The 25,455-nt window shown below is 44.4% G+C and overlaps 1 gene segment (V, D, J or C); it reads right to left on the reverse strand.

Moving 5' to 3' along the window:
* Positions 1-12,054: 12,054 nt before the first annotated feature.
* On the reverse strand, positions 12,055-24,049 carry LOC139249802 (Ig heavy chain C region-like). The segment is given in 7 exon segments: positions 12,055-12,446; positions 13,366-13,674; positions 15,634-15,951; positions 16,901-17,200; positions 23,129-23,169; positions 23,561-23,876; positions 24,004-24,049. Coding segments are annotated over 7 exon segments (1,722 nt in total).
* Between the last annotated feature and the right edge of the window lie 1,406 nt (positions 24,050-25,455).

Below are 25,455 nucleotides of genomic sequence, written 5' to 3' on the forward strand. Positions count from 1 at the left end.
GACGTGGTTCTAACAGGGAGTACTCCCGGATCCCAGTCACAACCCAGTCGAGGGGATTACTAGCCTTCCACAGCTCTTCTACGCTGGGGTATAGACTAGTGGGAGGTGGTTTCTCCGCATCCACAGATTATCGCTATCCGACTTAGTCGCCCTTACCTCCCTCCTTTTAACCTTCCCTGTGCACGGGACGCAGTGTTGCTTCCATATAGAATACATCGCTCCTGTTGGGATTCCATAAATTTTTTCCTTGGGGACCCCTGCTTTCAGTAAAGCCGCGTACATGTCCCTCCGCACAATTCTTTTTTTTTGTCTTTCCTGAACTTATATCGTTCCCAGAGGTCGAACCTTGTCGCTGGTCCCGATTCCCCTCTACATTAGCCGTTCTCGACTCTCGCACACTATCTTCGACATCCTCTAACTGTCCTAACAATAGGAAAGCGTCCCCCACCCGCTTCTCTTGGGCTGGTCCCAATAATGCACGTAGCGCATCCCTCTTCATCAGCCTGCTCCGTATTCCTGCCGTAAAGAGCTCCTGATCTGGCCCCCCATATTGTTGGTGATATATTCTTCCCTGTGTTGCCATCTTGCACAATTGTATCACACCCTCCAGCACAGTACTCCAAGGTTTTACCTTCCCTTCCCAATCAATGGCGGAGGGATATTTTTTCTGGACCCCTATAGTAACCATGTCCCATAGCGAACTTGTGCCCTGGACATTCCGTAGAATTGCTGTGATATGGTGGTCCGTAATCATAGTCCTCATTTTTGTTAATTCTTCAGGGTTAAATATTACGCCTGATGCTCCCTGATCCCAAATCCGGGTTAGCCATTCTGACAATGATTCCCGGGTTTTTAGCGAAATCGAGACCCTATTTCTTGTAACTCACTAGTGGTGAAGTCACGCACCCCTCTAGTGGTTACCGGCTGTTCCCCATCTTGCTGTTTCGCCTTATTTATCATAAGGGTTTAGCTTTCGTGCTCGGATCATATGGGGGAGGGTTTTTAGTTTCCTCCCGTTCCCCCCCCTCTCCATCTGACCATTCATATTCTGAGTCAGAGGATTACCAGATGTCTCCTTCCCAATGAGCCGGATCCCAAGTGGGTCCAGCTACCAATGCACGTACCTTTGACCGATCTATCTGTAATTTCCGTCATCTGGCTTTTTAATAATTTTGTACTTTCACCAGATGGCATATTAAAGTTTCTGATTGTTCATTGAGCTTGTCCACCCGTTATTGTGCAGTGCGGACCGCTTCAGTGAGAGTCGAGTTTTGACTTTCGAAAAACTTAACAGCTGTTTTTAACTCTAGGTTTTCTGCCTCACTTTCCTCAAGTTGTTTACACATCGTCTTTAATGCTGTCAACAAAATCCATCCCATTTGTGAGGGATTACTTTTCTCCTGTGGGAAGCCCGCTTCCTCCAGGAGAGACAGTACCACGTGGGGTACGGGTCTATCTTTGCTCTGTTCCAATAACTGCATATCCCAATGTTGCGGGGGTGCAAACTGGGCTAGAACATTGGCAAGAGAGCCAAAACCCTCATCCCTCGTGCTCCACCCTGGTATTATATACTTCTCTCCCGCAGGAGGAGACTGCTCCTTGTCTTTTCTCATAAACATTTTACCAGATCATGTTCATGACACCAACATTTTTTGGATCGATAATAATAGACCCAGGTTCGGGATCTGGATGGATGTTAAATAAGAGACACGACAAATGAAGTAAAGATAAAACACCGTTTACTGAGGGAAAAGAAACATAATACAGTTTACAAAGAAAAGAGAAGTATGATAAGATGCAACAAAGCTCACAGCTTTCGGCCCATCGGGAACTCCACAACGATGGCTGGTCTGGAGCCTTGGGGGTCCCGGCACCGCTCGCGAATCACGGTCCAAGTTGAAGTTAAAAGAGCTACTGGACAGTTCCATTCCTTTATACTATTGAACAAACATGGGTGCATGTGGCTTATGGCCAACTCCTAATCAGTAAGGCCCCAGCTGTTCTTCCACAAAGCATGAGACCTCGAGGCGCCGACCGTCCCATAAACAAGATGGTGTGTGCATCAAGTTCTCTCTCTCTCTCTCTCTCTGCATCAACAACATTCCACTCGGCATGAAGCAGAAACATACTGTAAATGTCGAAATATCATAATTAACCCTATGTGATTAACCCTACACAATACAGGGGCCGCACCACTTCCACACGCCGATTGGTTGGAAGACTAACCGCTCACCCAGTCCTCCAGCTCCACAACTGCTTTCCCTATTGGTCGGGAGCTGCCATCAATCAGCCAGGCAGTGTGAGCTGAGCATGCTCAGTGGGCGAGACAGGGGGTCAGAGATGGGTGGAGGGAGGCAGCGAGTTAATAAAGGACGCGCTTATTTGTACTGCAAAAATGGCCGCCATGTTCCAACCATTTTCCATGATTGGTTCCTTTGGAGGATGAGCCAAATCCTGAGGTTTCACTCGAATGTGTAACTGAAAACACCCATCCCAACGTATCATTGACTTGCAAATTGTAACTTGATCCACTTTGATTTCCTGAAACAACAGAGGCAGAGCTCCCAGAAGACAGCGACTGCCAGCCAAAGTGCCTTGCCCCAATCCCAGTGCACCCCTCCCCAGCCGAAGTGCCTTACTCCAGTCGCAGTTCAGGCCTCCCCCAGCCGAAGTGCCTTACCCCAGTCCCAGTGCATGCCTCCCCCATCTGAAGTGCCTTACCGCAGTCCCAGTGCCCGCCTCCCCCAGCCGAAGTGCCTTACCCCAGTCCCAGTATATGCCTCCCCTAGGCGAAGTGCCTTACCTCAGTATATGCCTCCCCCAGCCAAAGTGCCTTACCCCAGTCGCGGTGGAAGTCTCCTCCAGCCGAAGTGCCTTACCACAGTCCCAGTGCATTCTGTCCCCAGCCGAAGTGCCTTACACCAGTCCCAGTGCATGCCTCCCCCAGCCGAAGTGCCCTACCCCAGTCCCAGTATATGCATCCCCCCGCCAAAGTGCCTTACTTCAGTCCAGTGCATGCCCCCACCCCAGCTAAATTGCCTTCCCCTTTCCCAATGCATGCCTCCCACAGCCCAAGTGCCTTACCCTAGTCCCAGGGCACGCCTCCCCCAGCTGAAGTGCCTTACCACAGATCGAGCGTATGCCCCCCCAGCTGAAGTGTCTTACCCCAGTCCAAGTGCATGCCTCCCCCAGCCGATGTGCCTTACCGCAGTCCCAGTGCCCGCCTCTCCCAGCCGAAGTGCCTTACCCCAGTCCCAGTGCATGCCTCCCCATCTGAAATGCCTTACCCCAGTCCCAGTGTATGCATCGCGCAGCCGAAGTGCCTTACCCCAATCCCAGTGCATGCCTCCCCCATTCGAAGTGCCTTACCCCAGTCCCAGTGTATGCCTCCCCCAGCCGAAGTGCCAGTTTTATTTCACTGCACCACATGCATGGAATGATTCGGGCCCGGATGGGGCGGGGCTTGTCGCCTGTCAGTCACAAAGTGCAGAACAAATAGTTCCCTGCGTTAATAAACCCAGGGCGGGACACACAGCAAGAGTGCGGGCCCAGGCCCGAGAGACAAAAATCCGCACCATCATCTTCACATACACCCGGGCTCGTCACCAAGAACCGAAGCACAGGCCGGTTCCAGGCCCAGTCAGTGAGCGCCCGGGGGAGCGGGCACAGCGGCCGCCATCTTGGTCAGGTTGGGGGAGAGGGCTCAGTGGTCGCCATCTTGGTTCGGCTGGGTCTCGGGGCGCATGCGCGGCCCTTTGGGCAGGGATAATGGATGGGCGGGGCTTCAGCATGTCTGTCAGTTTGATTGGACACATGTTTGTGACCAGGTCAGTAGCCCCTGACAGGGAGCCTTGTTGTGCTGATTGTTGTCTCACCCTAATGGGCCAGCCCGGGCTCACACTATTGGGCAGGCCCGTCTCACCCTATTGGGCCAGCACGGGTTCACCCTAATGGGCCAGCCTGGGCTCACCCTATTGTGCCAGCACTGGCTCACCCTATTGGGCCAGCCAGGGCTCACACTATTGGGCAGGCCCGTCTCACCCTATTGGGCCAGCATGGGTTCACCCTATTGGGCCAGCCTGGGCTCATCCTGTTGAGCCAGCCTGGGCTCGACATATTGAGCCAGCCCGGGCTCGCCCAATTGTACCAACCCGGTTCACTCTATTGGGCCAGCATGGGTTCACCCTATTGGGCCAGCATGTGCTCAACCTATTGGGCCAGCCCGGGCTCACCCTATTCGGCCAGCTCGGGCTCACCCTATTGGGCCAGCCAGGGCTCACACTATTGGGCAGGCCCGTCTCACCCTATTGGGCCAGCACGGGTTCACCCTATTGGGCCAGCCTGGGCTCACCCTGTTGAGCCAGCCTGGGCTCGACATATTGAGCCATGCCGGGCTCGCACAATTGGACCAACCCGGTTCACTCTATTGGGCCAGCATGGGTTCACCCTATTGGGCCAGCATGTGCTCACCCTATTGGGCCAGCCCGGGCTCACCCTGTTCGGCCAGCTCGGGCTCACCCTATTGGGCAAGCCTGGCTCATTCTATTGGGCCAGCACAGGCTCACCCTATTGCGCCAGCACAGGCTCACCCTCTTGGGGGCCATTCTCCGGTGTTGTGCTACCTTGAGCGTTTGTATCAGATTTCTAACCCGTAATGTACCTGCCCTGGGAGAGTTTGATGGGACAGTGAAAGGTAGACTTACTCTGCCGTGTACTGAACTGTGACAATCTGTGACGGAACGGAGTGCTGTTTTTTAATAGAACCTGCCATGTGACTGTGACAGACCATAATATTAGAGGAGACTGCATGGTGCACCTGGTCGTTGTGCCGTAATTCCGCCTCTGGAACCGGATACAACAAGGCAGTGGTAGAGGTGTCTTTAATCCGATGGGACACTGGGTGGTCCCGTGGGTCCTTCACCAACGGGACTTGGGTTCAATCACAACCCAGACAGGACGGGTGAAATATACCTGTCAGGCAAATAAAACACAGTGTGACAGGAAAAATGGAGCGGTGTACAGGAGCCATGGAGAAAATCCAAGTTACTTCAATTTGTCATTCCAGATTTATTAACAATTTCACGGAAAACAATTTACAGGGAAGTGTAAAAACGTGAACACAAAGTGAATATAACTGAGCAATACATTGAGAACCGAACACAGGCGGATTGGGCCTATAGTCTCTGGAATTTAAAATAATGAGAGGTGATCTGATTGAAACATAAGATTCTGAGGGCGCTTGACAAGTTAAATGCAGAAGGTTTGTTTACCCCGCCATTTAAGACGGAGATGAGGAGGAATTTCTTCACTTAGAGGGTTGTGAATGTTTGGAATTCCCTGCCACAGACGGCTGTGGATGCTGAGTCTCTAAATATATTCAAGACTCAAATAGTTAGATTTTTGGAACCTAGGAGAAGCAAGGGATATGCTATCAGGCGGGAAAGTGGAGTTGAGGTCGATGTTCAGCCCTGATCTTATTGAATGGCGGAGCAGACTCGAGGGGCCGTAGGGCCTACTCCTGCTCCTATTTCTTATGTTCTTATGTCGGAGCTGCCGCTATCTGCACAGTTGTGACAGACATCAGAGCGAGTGAACAGGGGCTCAGCATAAAGGGAAGGGAACACTTGTGAATAAGAATGAGAAAAGTTATTTATTTACACATGAAATGTACAAGGCACGGTGAAACTCTGAGATGCAGTTACATTACAGCCACAATTATCGAACACATTTCAAACAGAAAGACGGAAATCCCAGTTATATATTTCTCAGCGACTGATTCGGATCTAGTAACTGAAGGTAGTTTACTCTGAGAATCACCAAGAGAACATATTTTATTTTTAGTGACACAGGGATGATAAACAGATGAGGAACATCCACGGCGGCCGAAATTCAGACCATCATTTGAGCTGTAAAAGATGGATAAAAGAATGAAGCGGAGGTTTAGTGGTCTGGGGCATTTATCTCAGGGTTTATATTAATGAAACATCCAGAGATTTGTCAAACGGCTTCAGTCAGATGGAAGTGTGAGCGGATTGAATCTTCCCACCTTCACCAGAGTGACGGCAGCGCTGTAGGAAATGCTCAGGAAGAACAGGATGATGAATGTGGAAGCTGTTGTCCAGATGTTGCCGCTCTCGTCCTCATAGTCTTCATTCCAGATGTGGTCTGAGGAATCTACGGGGATGTAGGGGAGGAAATATATTCAGATCGTTTATTAATCCCGGGTATCATACTATTATTTTATATTCTCTTTTTTTCACCTTAAAGTATTAGTTTGATCTTTAATTGGACTTTCAGTGTATATTTTGTGTTATGTTAATCACTCTCAGCAATCTCTCACTGTTCCTCACTCCACTGCCGCTCTTCCATTATAGAAACATAGAAACATAGAAACATAGAAAATAGGTGCAGGAGTAGGCCATTCGGCCCTTCTAGCCTACACCGCCATTCAATGAGTTCATGGCTGAACATGCAACTTCAGTACCCCCTTCCTGCTTTCTCACTATACCCCTTGATTCCCCTAGTAGTAAGGACTTCATCTAACTCCTTTTTGAATATATTTAGTGAATTGGCCTCAACAACTTTCTGTGGTAGAGAATTTCACAGGTTCACCACTCTCTGGGTGAAGAAATTCCTCCTCATCTCGGTCCTAAATGGCTTCCCCCTTATCCTTAGACTGTGTCCCCTGGTTCTGGACTTCCCCAACATTGGGAACATTCATCCTGCGTCTAACCTGTCTAAACCCGTCAGAATTTTAAACGTTTCTATGAGGTCCCCTCTCATTCTTCTGAACTCCAGTGAATACAAGCCCAGTTGATCCAGTCTTTTTTGATAGGTCAGTCCCGCCATCCCGGGAATCGGTCTGGTGAACCTTCGCTGCACTCCCTCAATAGCAAGAATGTCCTTCCTTAGGTTAGGAGACCAAAACTGTACACAATACTCCAGGTGTGGCCTCACCAAGGCCCTGTACAATTGTAGCAACACCTCCCTGCCCCTGTACTCAAATCCCCTCGCTATGAAGGCCAACATGCCATTTGCTTTCTTAACCGCCTGCTGTACCTGCATGCCAACCTTCAATGACTGATGTACCATGACAACCAGGTCTCTTTGCACCTCCCCTTTTCCTAATCTGTCACCATTCAGATAATAGTCTGTCTCTCTGTTTTTATCACCAAAGTGGATAACCTCACATTTATCCATATTATACTTTATCTGCCATGCATTTGTCCACTCACCCAACCTATCCAAGTCGCTCTGCAGCATCATAGCATCCTCTTCGCAGCTCACACTGCCACCCAACTTAGTGTCATCCGCAAATTTGGAGATACTACATTTAATCCTCTCATCTAAATCATTAATGTACAGTGTAAACAGCTGGGGCCCCAGCACAGAACCTTGCGGTACCCCACTAGTCACTGCCTGCCATTATGAAAAGTCCCATTTACTCCTACTCTTTGCTTCCTGTCTGACAACGAGTTCTCAATCCATGTCAGCAAACTACCCCAATCCCATGTGCTTTAACTTTGCACATTAATCTCTTGTGTGGGACCTTGTCGAAAGCCTTCTGAAAGTCCAAATATACCACATCACCTGGTTCTCCCTTGTCCACTCTATTGGAAACATCCTCAAAAAATTTCAGAAGATTTGTCAAGCATGATTTCCCTTTCACAAATCCATGCTGACTTGGACTTGTTATATTACCTATTACCAAATGCACTGCTATGACATCCTTAATAATTGATTCCATCATTTTACCCACTACCCATGTCAGGCTGACCGGTCTATAATTCCCTGTTTTCTCTATCCCTCCTTTTTTAAAAAGTGGGGTTACATTGGCTACCCTCCACTCCATAGGAACTGATCCACAGTGAATGGAATGTTGGAAAATGACTGTCAATGCATCCACTATTTCCAAGGCCACCTGCTTAAGTACTCTGGGATGCAGTCCATCAGGCCCTGGGGATTTATCGGCCTTCAATCCCATCAATTTCCCCAACACAGTTTCCCGACTAATAAGGATTTCCCTCAGTTCCTCCTCCTTACTCGACCCTCCGACCCCTTTTATATCCGGAAGGTTGTTTGTGCCCTCCTCAGTGATTACCGAACCAAAGTACTTGTTCAATTGGTCCGCCATTTCTTTGTTCCCCGTTATGACTTCCCCTGATTCTGACTGCAGGGGACCTACGTTTGTCTTTACTAACCTTTTTCTCTTTACATATCTATAGAAACTTTTGCAATCCGTCTTAATGTTCCCTGCAAGCTTCTTCTCGTACTCCTTTTTCCCTGCCCTAATCAAACCCTTTGTCCTCCTCTGCTGAGTTCTAAATTTCTCCCAGTCCCCGGGTTCGCTGCTATTTCTGGCCAATTTGTATGCCACTTCCTTGGCTTTAATGCTATCCCTGATTTCCCTTGATAGCCACGGTTGAGCCACCTTCCCTTTTTTATTTTTACGCCAGACAGGAATGTACAATTGTTGTAGTCCATCCATGCGGTCTCTAAATGTCTGCCATTGCCCATCCACAATCAACCCCTTCAGTATCATTCGCCAATCTATCCTAGCCAATTCACGCCTCATACCTTCAAAGTTACCCTTCTTTAAGTTCTGGACCATGGTCTCTGAATTAACTGTTTCATTCTCCATCCTAATGTAGAATTCCACCTTATTATGGTCACTCTTCCCCAAGGGGCCTCGCACAACGAGATTGCTAATTAATCCTCTCTCATTACACAACACCCAGTCTAAGATGGCCTCCCCCCTAGTTGGTTCCTCGACATATTGGTCTAAAAAAACATCCCTTATGCACTCCAGGAAATCCTCCTCCAACGTATTGCTTCCAGTTTGGTTAACCCAATCTATGAGCATATTAAAGTCACCCATTATAACTGCTGCACCTTTATTGCACGCACCCCTAATTTCATGTTTGATGCCCTCCCCAACATCACTACTACTGTTTGGAGGTCTGTACACAACTCCCACTAACGTTTTTTGTCCTTTGGTATTCTGGAGCTCTACCCATATAGATTCCACATCATCCAATCTAATGTCCTTCCGAACTATTGCCTTAATTTGCTCCTTCACCAGCAATGCTACCTCACCTCCTTTTCCTTTTATTCTATCTTTCCTGAATGTTGAATACCCCTGGATGTTGAGTTCCCAGCCCTGATCATCCTGGAGCCACGTCTCCGTAATCCCAATCACGTCATATTTGTTAACATCTATTTGCACAGTTAATTAATCCACATTGTTGCGGATACTCCTTGCATTAAGACACAAAGCCTTCAGGCTGTTTTTTTTAACACCCTTTGTCCTTTTAGAATTTTGCTGTACAGTGGCCCTTTTTGTTCTTTGCCTTGGGTTTCTCTGCCCTCCACTTTTCCTCATCTCCTTTCTGTCTTTTGCTTTTGCCTCCTTTTTGTTACCCTCTGTCTCCCTGCTTTGGTTCCCATCCCCCTGCCATATTAGTTTAACTCCTCCCCAACATTATGATCCTCCTATAGTCCGTTTTGGAAAATATGATAGTTTTTCTTCCATGTCAGAGGCTAATTGATTTTGGATGACTTTGCTACGATCTACCATTCGGGAATAATACGATGAAACATCGAGGAAGGTGTACAGCAGGATATCGATTATTTTTCCTCTAGGTTAAGGTAGTTACTTAGTTGGAGGCTGCCAAGGAGGCTTTTAAGAGATTAGTTGTGAGTTATAACCTTTTTTTTATATATGTTACGGCAATGCTCTGAACATAAATAACGTTTCAGCTTGCAACAACTACATTGATCCAGTGTATGTGTAAGGCCAGAATAGTGAAATGTTAGATATTATGGTATCAGTAATTATTTATTCAGGCCAAGCATTGGATACTTTGCCCGTCCAAAAACTGCATCTTTGTTCTACATTCTTCTATAGCCTGACGTTTTTGTTTGTGCTCTTTAGTGTCTATATCACTGTATAACTATCTGTTGTTCTGGATTAGTCAGTGTTTGTGTTCCCTGTGAGGGTGTTGATCTGTGGGGTTGTGCGTGTGTGTATTTCTAAGATTGTGTATGTGTGTGTAAATCTTTCTTTATGTTTTGTTTAAGAATGCGTGTGTTTTTATGTAAGTGTGTGTGTTTAAATTTAATTGTGAGTGTGAGATTTGGTGTAGGTGAGTGTGTGTACTTTTATGTGTAAGCATGTTCATATCAAAGGGTTTGTGTGTGTGTGTGTGTGTGCAAGTGTGTTCATGTGTGTGCTTATGTGTAAGTGTATGTGTAACCCGGTGTATATGTATGTTCATGTGTGTGTTTCCCTGTAAGTGTATATGTATGGTTATGTCCAAGTGTTTGCTAATGTTGAGGTGTAAGTGTGTGTTTGTGAGTTTTCATGTCACATTGTGTGTACCTGTAAGTTTGTCTGTGTGTGTTTTTGTTAGATTGTGTTTGGATTTATATGCGTGTTCATACTTGTGTAAATGTGTTCAGGTGTGTGTTTCCCTGTAAGTGTACGGCTATGTCTCAGTGTTGTTCATGTTTAGGTGTAAGCGTGTGTGTGTTTATGTGTAGCAATGGGTTTGCAGGTAAGTTTGTGTGTGTTTGTGTGTGTGTGTTTTGTGAAAGTGTGTGTTTTGATTGATGTGTGTGTCTAAGTGCAATAGTATGTTTGCATGTAAGCGTGTGTGTGTTTTGTGTAAATGTGTGTTTGGATTGATGCGTTTGTTTACAAGTGTGTGTGTGTTTTGTGTAAGTGTGTGTGTGGATTGATGTGTATTTATGTGTGTGTAAGTGTGTGTAAGTGTGTTTTGTAAGTGTATGGGTATGGATTGATGCGTGTGTCTATGTGTGTATAAGTGTGTTTTGTGTAAGTGTGTGTGTGGATTGATGTATGTGTTTATGTGTGAGTAAGTGTGTGTAAGTGTGTTTTGTAAGTCTGTGTGTATGGATTGATGCGTGTGTCTATGTGTGTGTAAGTTTGTTTTGTGTAAGTGTGTGTGTGGATTGATGTATGTGTTTATGTGTGTGTAAGTGGGTGTAGGTGTGCTTTGTGTCAGTGTCTGTGTGGATTGATGTGTGTGTCTATGTGTGTGTAAGTGTGTGTAAGTATCCGTTGTGTAAGTGTGCATTTAGATTGACGTGTATTATTGCTATTGTTAAAATTTTCAGAGAGTACCAATAACTGGATTTGACAATGATGGTTTTCATTATATTCGAGTTATGTATAATATTATGTGTCAGAGTGTTAACGTATGTCTTTATATGTAAGTCTATGTGTGTTACTGTGAAATTGTGCACTTACACAAAAATACACACACTTATACAAAATCATCATCACACTTACATATGAACACAGACAGACTCACTTTCACATGTATTCTCCCTGCTCTGTGTAAATGTTTCCTGTGTGAGGCGCAATGTGACGTCAGCCGAAGGAATGCAACAATTCAACCGATGGGCCTCAGAAACATCAGGGACACAACTATGAGAAACCCGCAGAGGATTCAATCACCAGTTTAGATATGGCCCATTAGAATTCAGCATGTTAGTTTACAATTAACAGGGACTATTTAATTAAAAAATATTACGTGGAATAAATAGTTATTTCAGAATATAATAATCATGTGGCAAGTTTAAAATCTTTTGACCATGGGTTAGAATGTGACATTGTACTGATGGCAACTTAGTGCATTTACAAGAGAGTGGTTCATTTCCCATCTCCCTGTGGGAGGGGCAGTGGGGGTTACGAGAATTATGCATTTCCCGTTCCCCTCTCGCTGTTGGGTATGAGAGGTACAGTGAGTTAAAATTACCCTTTACTCTCTCTCTGCTGAAGTTACTTTCAGGAATCCTGTAATGAGAGAACTTCACCCAGTCTCTAACCCATGGTGTATCTGAGCTGGGAGCGCTGGCTGTACAAGCCTTGGGAGCGAGACGCGCAAACACCCGACTTCAGATAAACAGCCCTCACATTGGCAAAACTAGGAAACATAGTTAATTGAGCGGCTGCCTGTTTAACTCACGATTGGAAAAAAAGCCCTTTATTGTTTTTTATTTAAGAACTGAAATGCAATCGAGAGATTCTCATTGACAAGAATTGACGGTGTCCATCAGAACAAGGGAAATGTTGACGAAACTGGGTTTACCGCTGGATTTATTGATGGTTCTGTTGGTGATCTTCAAGGGGATCGCTTCGTGTCCCACCACACAGGAGTAAGAAGCGCCGCTGGCCCACTCCTCGGCTGCAACGGATAGCAGGCTGTACATGAAGAAGGATCTGCTGCCGTTCTCTGCCATCACCTCGGTGTTCTTGTAGTTGCCGGAATCCACCGGCTTGTCATTGACGGTCCATTTGACGAAGATCTCTCGGGGGGAGAAACCTCTCACTAAGCAGGTGAGGCTGACCAACCTCTGAGCGGAGACTTCTTCTGCCGAGGGCAGGAGGACAGACACGGCCGGTTCCCGCGGATCTTTCGCTGTGGAACAGTTACAATAAAGGCCAATGAACTGGACAGTTCCAGAGACAATGGGAAAACTTTAAATCAATACAGCAGGCGGGTTTTGGGCGTGGAGGTTTTTAAATTGTTAAAAATAGGAATCCCGACGTCAACGCGCCCACTCCCGGTTGTAATATTATATTTGAGTAAAATATTTAAATGGGACTGGAATCTTCTATTTTAACCACCATTTGGTGTTTAACTGTCGCTGGTCCGGTTTGACACACTGTGTAAATCCCTGCAGTTACAGCGAGGCGGGGACTGCTGCACCCAGGTGGTAATTGCCCATACACCTACCTCCTGGATCCAGGGTCCCTGTGTAACCCAGCCCCCGCGATCCGAGACCTCCTGACTCGGCTTCCAATCCTCCCGTTCTCCCGGGTGGCCTGTGAGACCACCGCCCACAACTCGGCTTCCTCATTTAAATTCAGCCAATTTCAGGTGGTTAGATGTGAGAGAAATGGACACTGCGTTGAATTTTAAAGCTTTTCCTTTTCCCCTCTGGGGCCTCTCTGGTTTTCCATCCCGCAGCAGAGGGAACACAATCTTTCTCTCTGAAATCTCCAAGGGTTGGTCTGGAAAATTACACAGAATTTACTGCACAGAATGAGGAGATTTGGCCAACTGGTCTATGCCGGTGTGTATGTTTCACACAAGCCTCCTCCTAGCTCACTTAATCTATTCCTAATAACATACCCTTCTATTCCTTTCTCACTCATGGACTTGTCCAGTTTCCCCTAAAATACATAATGTCAGGTCCCAGAGTGCTGAGTTCGTGGAATTACCAAACTGAATAATCAGAGCAGCCCATTAAACACTTTATATAATGAATTGTCCCTTGCACATGCACTGGAAATAGTCACAGTATCTCACTTATTGCAACAATCTCCCCGCTCACCCTTTTCCTTGTGGATGGAATCTCTGAGAGGAGTCGGCATATCCTGATGGCTCACCACGCAGTAGAACTTATCCCCACTCAGCCAGTCTTGTGTCGAGATGTTTAAGTTGCTGATCACTATGTTGGGATCCTCTCCCGGCTGGAAGGCAATCTCTGATTTCAAAGCCTCCTTTTCCCGGGTCCAGGTCACGGTGAGCCCATAAGGAGCCTCAGACACGACGCAGGTTAAGGTCACCATCGCCTCCAGTAAGACCTGTTCCAATGACGGTGGGCGAAGAGTGATTTTTGAATCGCTGCATGGGACAACCACTGCGAAACAGGAATGAAAGTCAGGAAAAGCTGAAGCTTCAGAATCCGGACACCAATATTTAGCCTTAAATCTTTCAAGGGGAATATATCACTTTTGAGATATCAACCTCTCGCTGTTGCCTCAACACCGGCGTTATTGGAAGGACAATGAATTGGCAACGATTCCGAGAGATCTGTAACATTTCTTGTGTATTTGCAGCCAGAGCCACCTGTAATGGGCTGTGAAGCAAATACCCGGCATAAAATCGGAATACATTGTGTTAGGCATGGAATAGCGCTCTTCCTGAAATCCCTTGCTCCTTTAAGCCCGTCCATAGATCCTTGCACCCAAATGCATCACCGTTGGTTATAATAGCTGAAGCCCGAAAAGCCCGAAGTTCAAGAGGTCTACACCAGACATTATACTGGTTCAAAACCAGTGTCAAATTAATTTCAGGATTTATGGGACAACAGGAAACAAAGTTAAGTTTCTGGTCTCTTGCTGCGTTTTTTGTTGCAGTGAAAATGTGCAGGAACCAGTCACAGCCCCCGTCAGAGGAGAAGTGCAAGTTCGGGAGAATGGAGTTCCAAGGAATCTTTGTGGTGCGGCATCATTTGGAATGATGTGAGGTCGCTTGTTAATTTCTGTAATTACTGAACATTTATCATGTCTGGTGAGAGAGATTCAGAGAGAAATATGACCTCAGGGCATTAATAGCAACATAGGAACAGGAGGAGGGCATTCAGTCCATCCATCCTGTCTCGCCAACCAGTTAGATCATGGCTGATGAACACTCAACACCATCTTCACGCATTGGTTGTGTAACCCTTGATAACCTTGCCTGACAAAAATCTATAAATCTCAATTTTCAACTTTTCAATTGAAAGCAAGTGTCAGCAGCTTTTGGGGAGGGAAATCCCGACTTGCAATATTCTTCTTGTGAGAAAATCCTTTCTGACATCACCTCTGCACGGCCTAACTCTAATGTTAAGTTTCTGCTACTTGTTCTCGACTCTTTCATCAAACTAAATAAATGTTGTATATCTACTCGATCAATTCCATTTATCAACTTAAACACGTCAATTGAATCATCTCTTAACGTTTTATACTCGTCGACTGATCATTTTACATTATTAGCCCCGGTTTAATTCGGGTAAACCTGCAGTTTAGCGCCTCCATGTATATCCTTCCTGTGGTGCGGAGCCGAGAATTGAGCTCTGTGCTCTGAATAGGGTAGATGCCCATTCTAGCAGGATTTCTGGACAGTTGGCAGGAAAGGGTTCCAGACTCCGACAGCCGCTCCGTATATGATCAGCCAACTCAGGATAAACCTGAGACTAAGGACACTTCACTCACTGCCTGACATCAGAGCAAGGGGAAAGCTTCTTTGGCGAGGTTAATAAATCCTGAGCATTGAGGAATCCTGAACCAGAAGATCCTGGATTGAATTTCCACTCCAGATATTTGATCACAAAATGTAAGCTGAGTCTCCCAGTGCAGTACTGGGGGCATGGCGCACTATCGGAGTTGCCGTCTGTTGGATCAGGTGTTAAACCGAGGATCCGTCTGGCCTCTCAGGTGGAGGTAAACGATACTCTGGCATTATTTCAATGAAAAGCAGAGGAGTTCTCCCTGGTGGCCTGGGAATATTTATCCCTCAAGAAATATCACTCAACAAAAAAAAATGGTCATTATCACACTGCTGTTTGTGGGAGCTTGCTGTGCACTAAATGACTGCCGTACTTTGTACATTACAACTGTGACCACATTTCACAACTTAATTCATTGGCTGGCAAGCGTTTTGGTTCAGTCTGTGGTCGCTGAAGGCGCTGTATAAAGGCAAGTTTGTATCGCAAGAATACACAAACTGCATGATTGGAAATTAGGAACAGTCCTCTGCTTTTTACTAATTCCAATAAAATCCTTACTGAGGTCAGCGCTCAGAATGGTGTGCAACCTCCCGGGATTGTGTCTCTTACCCTGAGATCTGCTGAAGTTACGGTTTTGCGTGACCCCTTCATGAGTGACCTGGCAGGTGTAGACCGAGCCGGTGAACCATTCCTCGGCGGGGACTGTCAGCCGACTGGCCGTCAAGAAGTTCCCGTTCACCTCAAAGACGGGAGAGGTGATGATGCCCGAATCCATGCGTTGTCCACTCTTCAGCCAATTCACGGTCAGTGATTTTGGCCTGAAATCGATGATTGAACACACGGCGCTTGCATATCTGCTGCTGGTGATTTGTTCAGTAGAACTCAGCGTGAGGAGAACAGTTGGAGGAACGATGTCCGGTTCAGGATCTTCAAAAAAAAACATATTATTGACATTGCTTAGAAAATAATTGATTAAGAAATGCAAAGTGTCCTTATATTTTAACAGGTTCTTTGCTGTCAGACGAACACTAACCTGGCATTTACAGAGAGCAGAACTGTGCACAGTATTCTCAGTTTAATATGCAGACCGGAACTGTGCATAATATTCTAAGTGCGATATGGGGACCACAACCATGCACAATATTCTAAGTGTGATATGGAGACCAGAACTATGCACACTATTCTCAGTATGATATGGAGACCAGAACTTTACACTGTATTCTAAGTATGAGATGGAAACCAGAACTTTAAGCAATATTCTAAGTGTGATATGGAGAACAGAACTATGCATACTATTCTAAGTGTAATATGGAGACCAGAACTATGCACACTATTCTCAGTATGATATGGAGACCAGAACTTTACACTGTATTCTAAGTATGAGATGGAAACCAGAACTTTAAGCAATATTCTAAGCGTGATATGGAGAACAGAACTGTGTACAGTATTCTAACTGTGATATGGAGACCGGAACTGTGCATAATATTTTAAGTATGATGTGGAGAGCTAACTTTCGACAGTATTCTAAGTATGAGATGGAAACCTGAATTGTGAACAATATTCTAAATGTGATAAGGAGACTAGAACTGTGCACAGTATTCTAATTATTATATGGAAACCAGAACTGTATACAATACTCTAAGTGTAATATGGAGACCAGAACTGTACACAATATTAGAAGTATGATAGGGAGAGCAGAATTGTACACAATACTCTAAGTGTGATTTGGAGACGAGAACTGTACACAGTATTCTAAGTATGATATGGAGAGCAGAACTGTACACAGTACTCTAAGTGTTGTCTAACCAAATTTCTCTACAAGTTGAACATAATTTCTCACCTTATCATTGTTTGCCCTGTAATCCACATCACTAACCTAGCATTGTGATGGCCCAGACCGACACACCACGTCGAACCTCGCAGTAGATTGTGCTGCTCCCCACATCTGACTCGGCGATGGTTAACTGGCTGCTCTGGGTGTAGATTCCCTTCTTGTTGAGCACTGACGGGTAGGTATTCAATCCAGTGGTGATTGGCTCTTTATCTTTCTTCCAGGAAAGGCTGGTGATGTCGGGGGAGTAGTCCATCGCCAAACAGCCGTACGTGATGGAGCCATCGGTACTGGGTTGTTCACAGGAGGAGAGCAGGGCGTAGAGGGTGGGGGGAGACGGTGTTACTGGGAAAGAATGGCCCATTGAACAAGTTAGACTCTGTAATCCGTGCTTATAAAAGAAATAAACAGCTCGAAATTTGACTGCAGAATAAACTAATTCCACCATTTCCCCATCAAAGACTACACGGGCATTTGAGTTTCTGTCAGTTCCATCATAAGGACCTGTCGATGCCCTGGTCAGGAACACACCTCTCTATCCCCGAGCTCTATCACATTACACAACAAGAACATTTACACAACTCGTCAATAAAGAATCCTTCATTGGATCATACAATAGAAGAACAGAGACGTGTTCCTGTTATTTCGGCCTCCATTTATTTCTCAATCAGCACCATTTCTGGTCCTTTATTTAATTGCAGTTTGGGGAAATTTGCTCTGTGCACATTGCCTGCGGCGTATCCCTACAAAACAACAGTGACTGCACTTCAAAGTAACAGCGGAATTCCTGCTTCGGACGTTAGCAAAAAACCCTCTAAATTTGCATACCACATAATTCAACAGGTAGCATTTCCATAGTTAAGTTTCTAAGATTCAAGCTGTCGGTGAATTGCGATTGAGTCGAATTTCTCCCTCATTTTCTCAGCATTTGATGGAGACCGATGTCCCTCAGTGCACTGTGATCTGGGCTCTATCCCATCCCATTGAATGCATGTCTCTTGAGTTTCCTCCTCCCTGCCACTCAATTAATAATCCGAATAAAATACCATTCCAAAATCCGGTTAATTGGAAGTTTCTCCTTAAATGGCCCATTTCAGTTCCCATTGTTGTTCTTGTTATATCACAATGCCCTGGACTTGGTTATAGGGAATACAATTTCGAAGTTCGAAGGTGATGCAAAACCTGGCAACGTAGCCAATAGTGAGCATGAAAGCAGCAGACTCCATGAGGAGACAGATGGACCAGTGAAATGCGCCGGGACATGGCAATTGCAATTTAATGCGAATCATTGAGAAGCGATGCACATTGGGTGGAAGATGGAGAAGCAGTATAATCTAAATAGTATTGTTTTGAGGGGATGCACGAACAGAGAAATCTAGATGAACATATTCAAAAATCTTTGAAGGGGGCAGGGCAAACTGGTAAGGCAGTTATGAAAGCGTATGGGATACATGACTTTGTAAATGGGCCATTGACTACAAAAACAAGACGGTTATGCTAAACTTACAGATCACGTGTTAGGCCTCAGCTGGGGTATTGTGCACAATTCTGGAACAACAATTTAGGAAGGATGTCAAGCCATTGGGGAGTGTAGAGGGGAAGCTTTTACCTGGATGATGCCAGGGATGGGGTCTTCAGTTATGTGGATAGATTGGAGAAGCTGGGATATTCTCCTTAGAGCAGAGGTTAAGAGGAGACCGAAGAGAGATATTCAACATGATGACAGGTTTTGATAGAGCAAGTAGGGAGAAACTGCTTCCGCTGGAAAGTAGGTGGGTAACCAAAGGTCACAAATTTAAAATAATTGGCAAAAGATCAAAAGGGGAAATTGGGGTAATTTTTTCACACAGAGGGTTGGTAATTTCAGGAATGCTCCAGGCAGTTCCTCCTGTACGTCAGGAGGACTCAGTGGCACGTTTAGAAGGAAAACCCTGGGGAGTTGGACTAAATTGGACAGCTCTTTCAGAGCCGGCATAGGCACGATGCCTGAATGGCCTTTTCAGTGCTGTGAGATGCTATCATTCTACACGAGTCAGTGGGAATAGTTCTACTAGATTTAATGGAAGGAAACGCTTCATATTTTGGACACCTCTACCAGATCTATTTTTATTGTTTGTTGTAATTAAAGAGGATATTTAAAATAAAGAGATCTTATAAATCTGACGCAAATTAGTCAATCGCATGCTGCTATAAAGGCTTAAAATTCATTGCGAATGATGACTTATTGCAGGTTGACTCTATCTCTTTAAATGTTTCACAGAATTGCAGCTCAGTGACTGTGCGCCTTGTGTTGTGATCCAGGCCAATAGCTGCATCTCTCATAGTTTGTCCCTGCCTTTAACCTTTTCAGGAAGAATTGAACAACATAATGTTTCTAAACATGAGGTCCTCATGACGATTAATTCGTGGGAGTCTTGATATCCTCCATTTAAATTGTGAAAATAACTTACAGCCTCCCAACAGATCAGAACAGGCGCTGCTTTCTGGAGCGTTATTCACTTCCTGAAACAGTTTGTTCTGGAAGTGAGCTGAGGATCAGGCCAATCGTGTTCAATAGTAATCTGATGCTCAAAATGTTCAAACATTAATAACTCATTAAAAATTTGGCATTTTTTCAGAAAGAATATAAACATCAATGAATGTGCGTTGTTTAATCTGGTCAATCGGACGATTTATTGTGTATATCTGTCACGAGTAGTTTACCTGCTATTTGTTAGTCGCAGCTAGCGGTATCTTGAACATTGCCTGACCAAGCACTCTCAGGTCAGATACAGCAGAGATATGAGAGCAAAGCTCCCGCTATGCTGTCGTGTGGGTCATGACAGGTATAGCAAGGGTTGCACACAGAGTAGTACGTTATCTGTACTATCCCGTCAAACATTCCCAGCTCAAGTACTGCAGAGATGTGCTACGAAATGTCTCTCCATAAAATGCGTTATCAAATTGACCGATTAGATTCAGCACAATTATCACATGTACAAAGACAAGCTTACCATACACTGCCCCTGTAAAGCGCACCAGCTCACCTATAGCTCTGATTAAATAGAAGATCAATCTATATTGAAGGACCCAATTAAGCTCCACGTCTTTGTAAATAAAAGTTTAAATACTGATTAAAGCAATCTCTGCAATGTCCCATCAAGCACTGCCAGATAAAGTAAAGTACGGGTTAGTTGCAGAGTAAAGCTCCTTCATCACTGTCATATCAAACACTCCCAGGGTAGGTACGGCACGAGTTAGATAAAAAGTAGATTTCCCTCCACATTGCCAATTAAACACACTCAGGGCAGGTACAGTCAGGCTTGGATAAAGAATAAAGCTTCCTCTACACTGTCCCATCAAACACTCCCAATACAGGTACAGAGTAAAGCTCCCTCTACAGTGTCCCATTAAACATTCCCAGGGCAGGTACAGCATGGGTTAGATACAGAATAAATCTCCCTCTACAATGTCCCATCAAACAGCCCCAGTGCAGGTCCAAAATTGCCAAAATAAATTGGAGCACCCATCAGATCAGACGAGGCGCTGTTTGTTCTGAAAGTGAGCTTCGGATCACACCAATCTCATTCAATAATTATCTGATGCTCAACTGTATAACCATTACTAATTCGATATCTTATTAGTTAGATGCAGATTGAAGTTTCTTCAATATTTTTAGAAAATCACTCAAATCAGATACAGGATAGATTCGATAGAGTAAATCTCTCTCTTCACTGATCTGTCTGGCGCTGTAAGGTCATGTAAAGCAAAGGATGAATGCATATTAAACTACACTACCCCGTAAGACGGGCCAAATATAGCAAGGTTTAGATTCCGAGTAAAATTATTTCTGCACTGTGCCATCAATCCAAACAGGGCAGGTACAGCATGGGTCAAGATACAGCGTAAAGCTCCCTCTACATTGTCCCATCAAACACCTCCAGAGCAGGTACAGCATGGGTCAGATACAGAGTAACACTCCCTCTACACTGTCCCATCAAACACTTCCAGAGCAGATACAGCATGGGTCAAGATACAGAGTAAAGCTCCCTCTACATTGTCCCATCAAACATGCCCAGAGCAGGTACAGAATAGGTCAGATACAGAGTAAAGCTCCCTCTACATTGTCCCATCAAACACGCCCAGAGCACGTACAGCATGGGGTTAGATACAGAGTAAAGCGCCCTCTACACTGTCCATTCAAACACTCCCAGGGCACGTACAGCATGGGCTAGATACAGAGTACAGCTCCTTCTGCACTGTCCCATCAAACACTCCCAGGGCATGTACAACTGGGTTGGAAACTGATTAAAGCTCCTTCTACTGTCCCCCCATGGTGTTTCGGAACTGTTTCTTCTGACTGTCACACTCTGGGTAACTGATCTCATTTCTGCGGCGACTCATCAACTTTAAAGTCAAACTTTTACGTTTCTCACATATACCAGTTTCTTAAATAACTGAGTTAAATGACACTCCCCGCAATACAGAATCACAATCCAGAAGGTTTACAACCGGTCAGGAGGACTCCTGATTCTCACACAGTGAGCAGGCGCACAGAAACAGAACAGACACAAACGGTGCTCCAGGCAGAGAGACCAGTTCAATCTGTTAATTTCAATGAAGCTGCTTGATTTCTAATTTATTTCTTGTCAATTTCCAACCACCTCAACTCCGCAGATTCTTTGAAATTAAACTGATATTAATTTGAGAGACTCTTCAGAATCCAGCCATTTTTCCATCTCTGTCAACTTTCTTGGAAACCGTGTAAAAATTAACTCCCCTGAAAGCAATAATTCACATTCCACGGGAATTTGCTGCCGTCACGGGACTCGGTGACAGAATAAGAATGTCACAATCCAGGAGACATCTACATTGAAATCTGACCACCCACTGATTTGATATATTTTCATCAGTAAATATAACCTGTAAAATCATCGAGGCAAAACAGCAAGTTAATTCACCAAAATCTGCAGCGGCACCTTATCGAACTCAGCACAGCCGGGTTATAAATGCATTGATTTATAAATTAATTTTGGAATTAATTAAACATTCTCTCCAACCATTGAGGTTTTGCAATAACTATAATACGGACCAGTATGCAACGCAATTGTAAGGGATCGTTTGTGTTTAATAAATGATCACTGATGTTACATTCTAATTAATGTTAGATGATTATTGAAAATAATCTGAGTGCCTGTCTGGCCCTTCCTCCTCAGAAGCACACTTACCTGCAACATTTGAAATTAACTTAATGTGCCTGAATTTCAGCCTTACTAATACAGCGAAATTTGTTATTGAGAGACAGGTTTTGGTCTTGCAAAGTGTTCAAGATTAGTTTAGTGAAAGTTTTAACAAACAACACCCAATATTTATTAAACATTGTAGAAACGCCAAACGGTTTCCCAAATTCTAGGTATTCTGAGTGACACAGGCACAAACTCTCCTCAGCAGATCAACACTAAATCACATCACTGAGGGGCCGAATCCCTCGACAGAACCTTTCATGCAGCAGACCCTTCACTCTATAAACACTTCCAGCAGAATCAAATGTATCCTTGCAAAAAATCTCATTACAGAATCACCGAACCCGTCTAACACTGAAATAACTAATGATTGAATTCAACAGAAATTTAAAATACTTTCAGCAGAATTGTGTTTAGACTGTTAAATACATTAATGTTGATATTATAGCATATTTAATAATAATTGGTGATATTACTGCATTATAATAATGTTAGTAATATTAATTTAAATCTGTTCCGGCTGGAAATGTGTTAATTGTTCAGTTCTTAATTACAGTAACGCTTCACATATTGAATCTAAACTTTCGGGAACATTCGCTCAGTAGATGACAATGTAATTTTCAATAAAAAGCATTCAATTCCTGAAGATTATTTATTGATCGCTAAGCTTTCTGTTTTGTGCCTACAATGTTCCTTTAAATAGATTTAAACACAATGTTTGCATTCGATCAGAAAAACTGCAACAATCATAGGTCACCGAGATTAAACATTGCAGAAACGTCAAACAGTGTAACAACCATAAAGTATTTAAAGTAACCAGGCACACAGTCGTCAGCGAATAAACACCAAATCACATCAACAACATTTTCTGTGGAGAAACTGTTGAATTCTATAATCATTTTGCAGCAGAATCACATTGAGCGTTGCAAAAAATCTCAAAACAAAATCCACCGGACCCAAGTTTCAGTGAACGAAATCATTATTAAAATGAACAGAAATATAAAATAAAGACACAAATACAACAGTTTTTGAATGAGTGAATGTTCCTTACCTGCAGTCACCGTCACCATGGTCCCTTGTCCCCAGTAGCCCGTAGCGTCACAGTGAGATATGTCATGTCAAATACTCCGGTGGACTGTAAACTATAAAATACAGAGATTAAATTGCACCCAGCTCTAAAAACATGATTCCGACACCCCTAAGAGTGAATCAGTGAGATATTTCAGTTTGTACCGTTCATTATATTTATAACAATGATTGGAATACTTCTGAAGCCTCTGTGCAGATTCAGCATGGCAATCACCATTAATAAAGCAGACAAATGTAATACATTTAAATATATATATATATCTTACTTCCACTCATTATTTTTATTTAAGCTTCAGTTCCTTCGACGCTCCTGGTGTGGTAGCGATCACAGTTTTGAGCAAACTCCCTGTCTGGGGTTTTTGTATGGAGAGCTCGGTCTGGATAGCACCGTGATCCATTGCTGTAGTCCCTTGCACAGAAATAGATGGCGTTGTCTTCGCTCCTCAGATTCTTCATGTCCAACGTGAAGATGTTGTTTGAAGTGTCTTTGGACGCAGTAAATCGGCTCTCAATCCCTGAGGCATAATACTTGCTCGATGGACTGTAATAGGTAACCAGCCACTCCAGCCCCTGTCTGGGAACCTGGCGGATCCAGTACATGTAGCTACCACCAAGATCGAAGCCGCTGGATTGACAGGTCAGTCTCAGGGAGCCTCCGGGAATCCTGGTCTCTGCCTCGGGCTGAATCAACACCACATCCGAGTGGACACCTGTAAAAATAATCAAAAACCCCAGAGGATCAATCCTGGTGAAATGATTCCTGACGCTGTAACATTCCAGAGAGAAACTAATACTGAGACAGTAACAGTGAGAGATTGCACAATAAAAACTACTCACGGGAAAAGAAAGCCAGCAACAGACTGAGAGAAATCGCCAACCTCATCCTCCTGGCAATGTGTGGTGAATGGTTCCGGCAAGAACTCACTGAGCAAACACACTCCCAGACTGTTATATTGCAGTCCCAGTGACCGGCAGTTAAATACCCGGGAGATGGGGGCGAGGTCACTGGCGCCGCCCATTGATGCCCAGATAGGGGCGGTTTCTGGATCCACATCACTCCTTCCGCATCACCAACAGAATGGACTCACATCTGGACTGTAAATTAAATCCCTTTATTTACTCACTGTTTCACAGGGGTTGTGAATCTCTGAGATTGAATTATATTATCAGGGTCCAAAGACACTGCCAGTTTGTGTTTCTCGATCTCCCGCTAACTATCCATGCATCTGTACCAATAAAGTATCCCCTATAATCTGAATTGTTATCACTCTATTTAACCGAGTGCGAGAGATGGGTAATGTGATTCGATTTACGGTGTACGTGGCTAAAGCTACACTTTTGGTCTGGAGATGAGATCTTGCTCCTCACATTACGCAATTGTCTCTCATTGCATTTCACTAACTGCCCCTGAGTCTGTGACCCTAAGACAGCTGTTTGTAAAATTAGCTTTAAAATAAGTCCGCTTGACTGATGATAAAGGAGTGAGTTGACGGAGACACATAATAATATGGGGCCCGTCCGCTTCAGACCTGCGTTTTATGAGAGAAGCTTGTGAATCAGAACCGATAATGTGATCAGCAAACCTCGACATCCAAATCCTTGCAGCTAACTTTAATAGCGACCGACTGTGTAACAGACACGGGTAACAGGAATTCGGTGTATCAGGACATAACGGTATGTTACAGAATATCACAGGAATAAATGCTTCATCTCCAGCAAAAACAAATCACAATCTGGGCATTGCACCACCCAATGGTAACCGGGCTATGAGAGGGGGTGTTCAGGGATCCAAATCAGCGCAAATTACACCGCACACTGCGCGGCTACTAATCAGGAATAATAGAGACATTAGTTTAGACCAGGCGCAAAATTCTGTGAGAATATTAAAGAAGTACAGCTGGCACTTCTCTGTGAGAATATTCAAGGCAATTCAACCTGTTTTATTTACTTTGCGAATCCCACTCATCTCATTACAGTGTGGGGTGAGGCCATTAAACCTCTCTCCAGCACTTCATACTGTACTGAATAAAGTGACTGAATGGTCTAGAATGGTCTTTATTTGGAAATAGTTTTCCTTAGATACCGTGTGGATCAATTCATTATTTCCGATCTTATCTTATTATATGGCGAGAATGGAATTTATGGAAAATCATTCTTGAGATGTTATACCATGTAAAATGCTTCTTATTTTAAAAGTTCGACTGAATAATTTAATGTTCAAATAGTTAAATACCATCTTTCTCCCATTCTTGTTCACGCTAATCTGACCCACACAATATTTGGCAGTAA

This window comes from Pristiophorus japonicus, unplaced genomic scaffold, assembly GCF_044704955.1.
Source record: "Pristiophorus japonicus isolate sPriJap1 unplaced genomic scaffold, sPriJap1.hap1 HAP1_SCAFFOLD_334, whole genome shotgun sequence".
Classification (NCBI taxonomy): Eukaryota; Metazoa; Chordata; class Chondrichthyes; family Pristiophoridae; genus Pristiophorus; species Pristiophorus japonicus.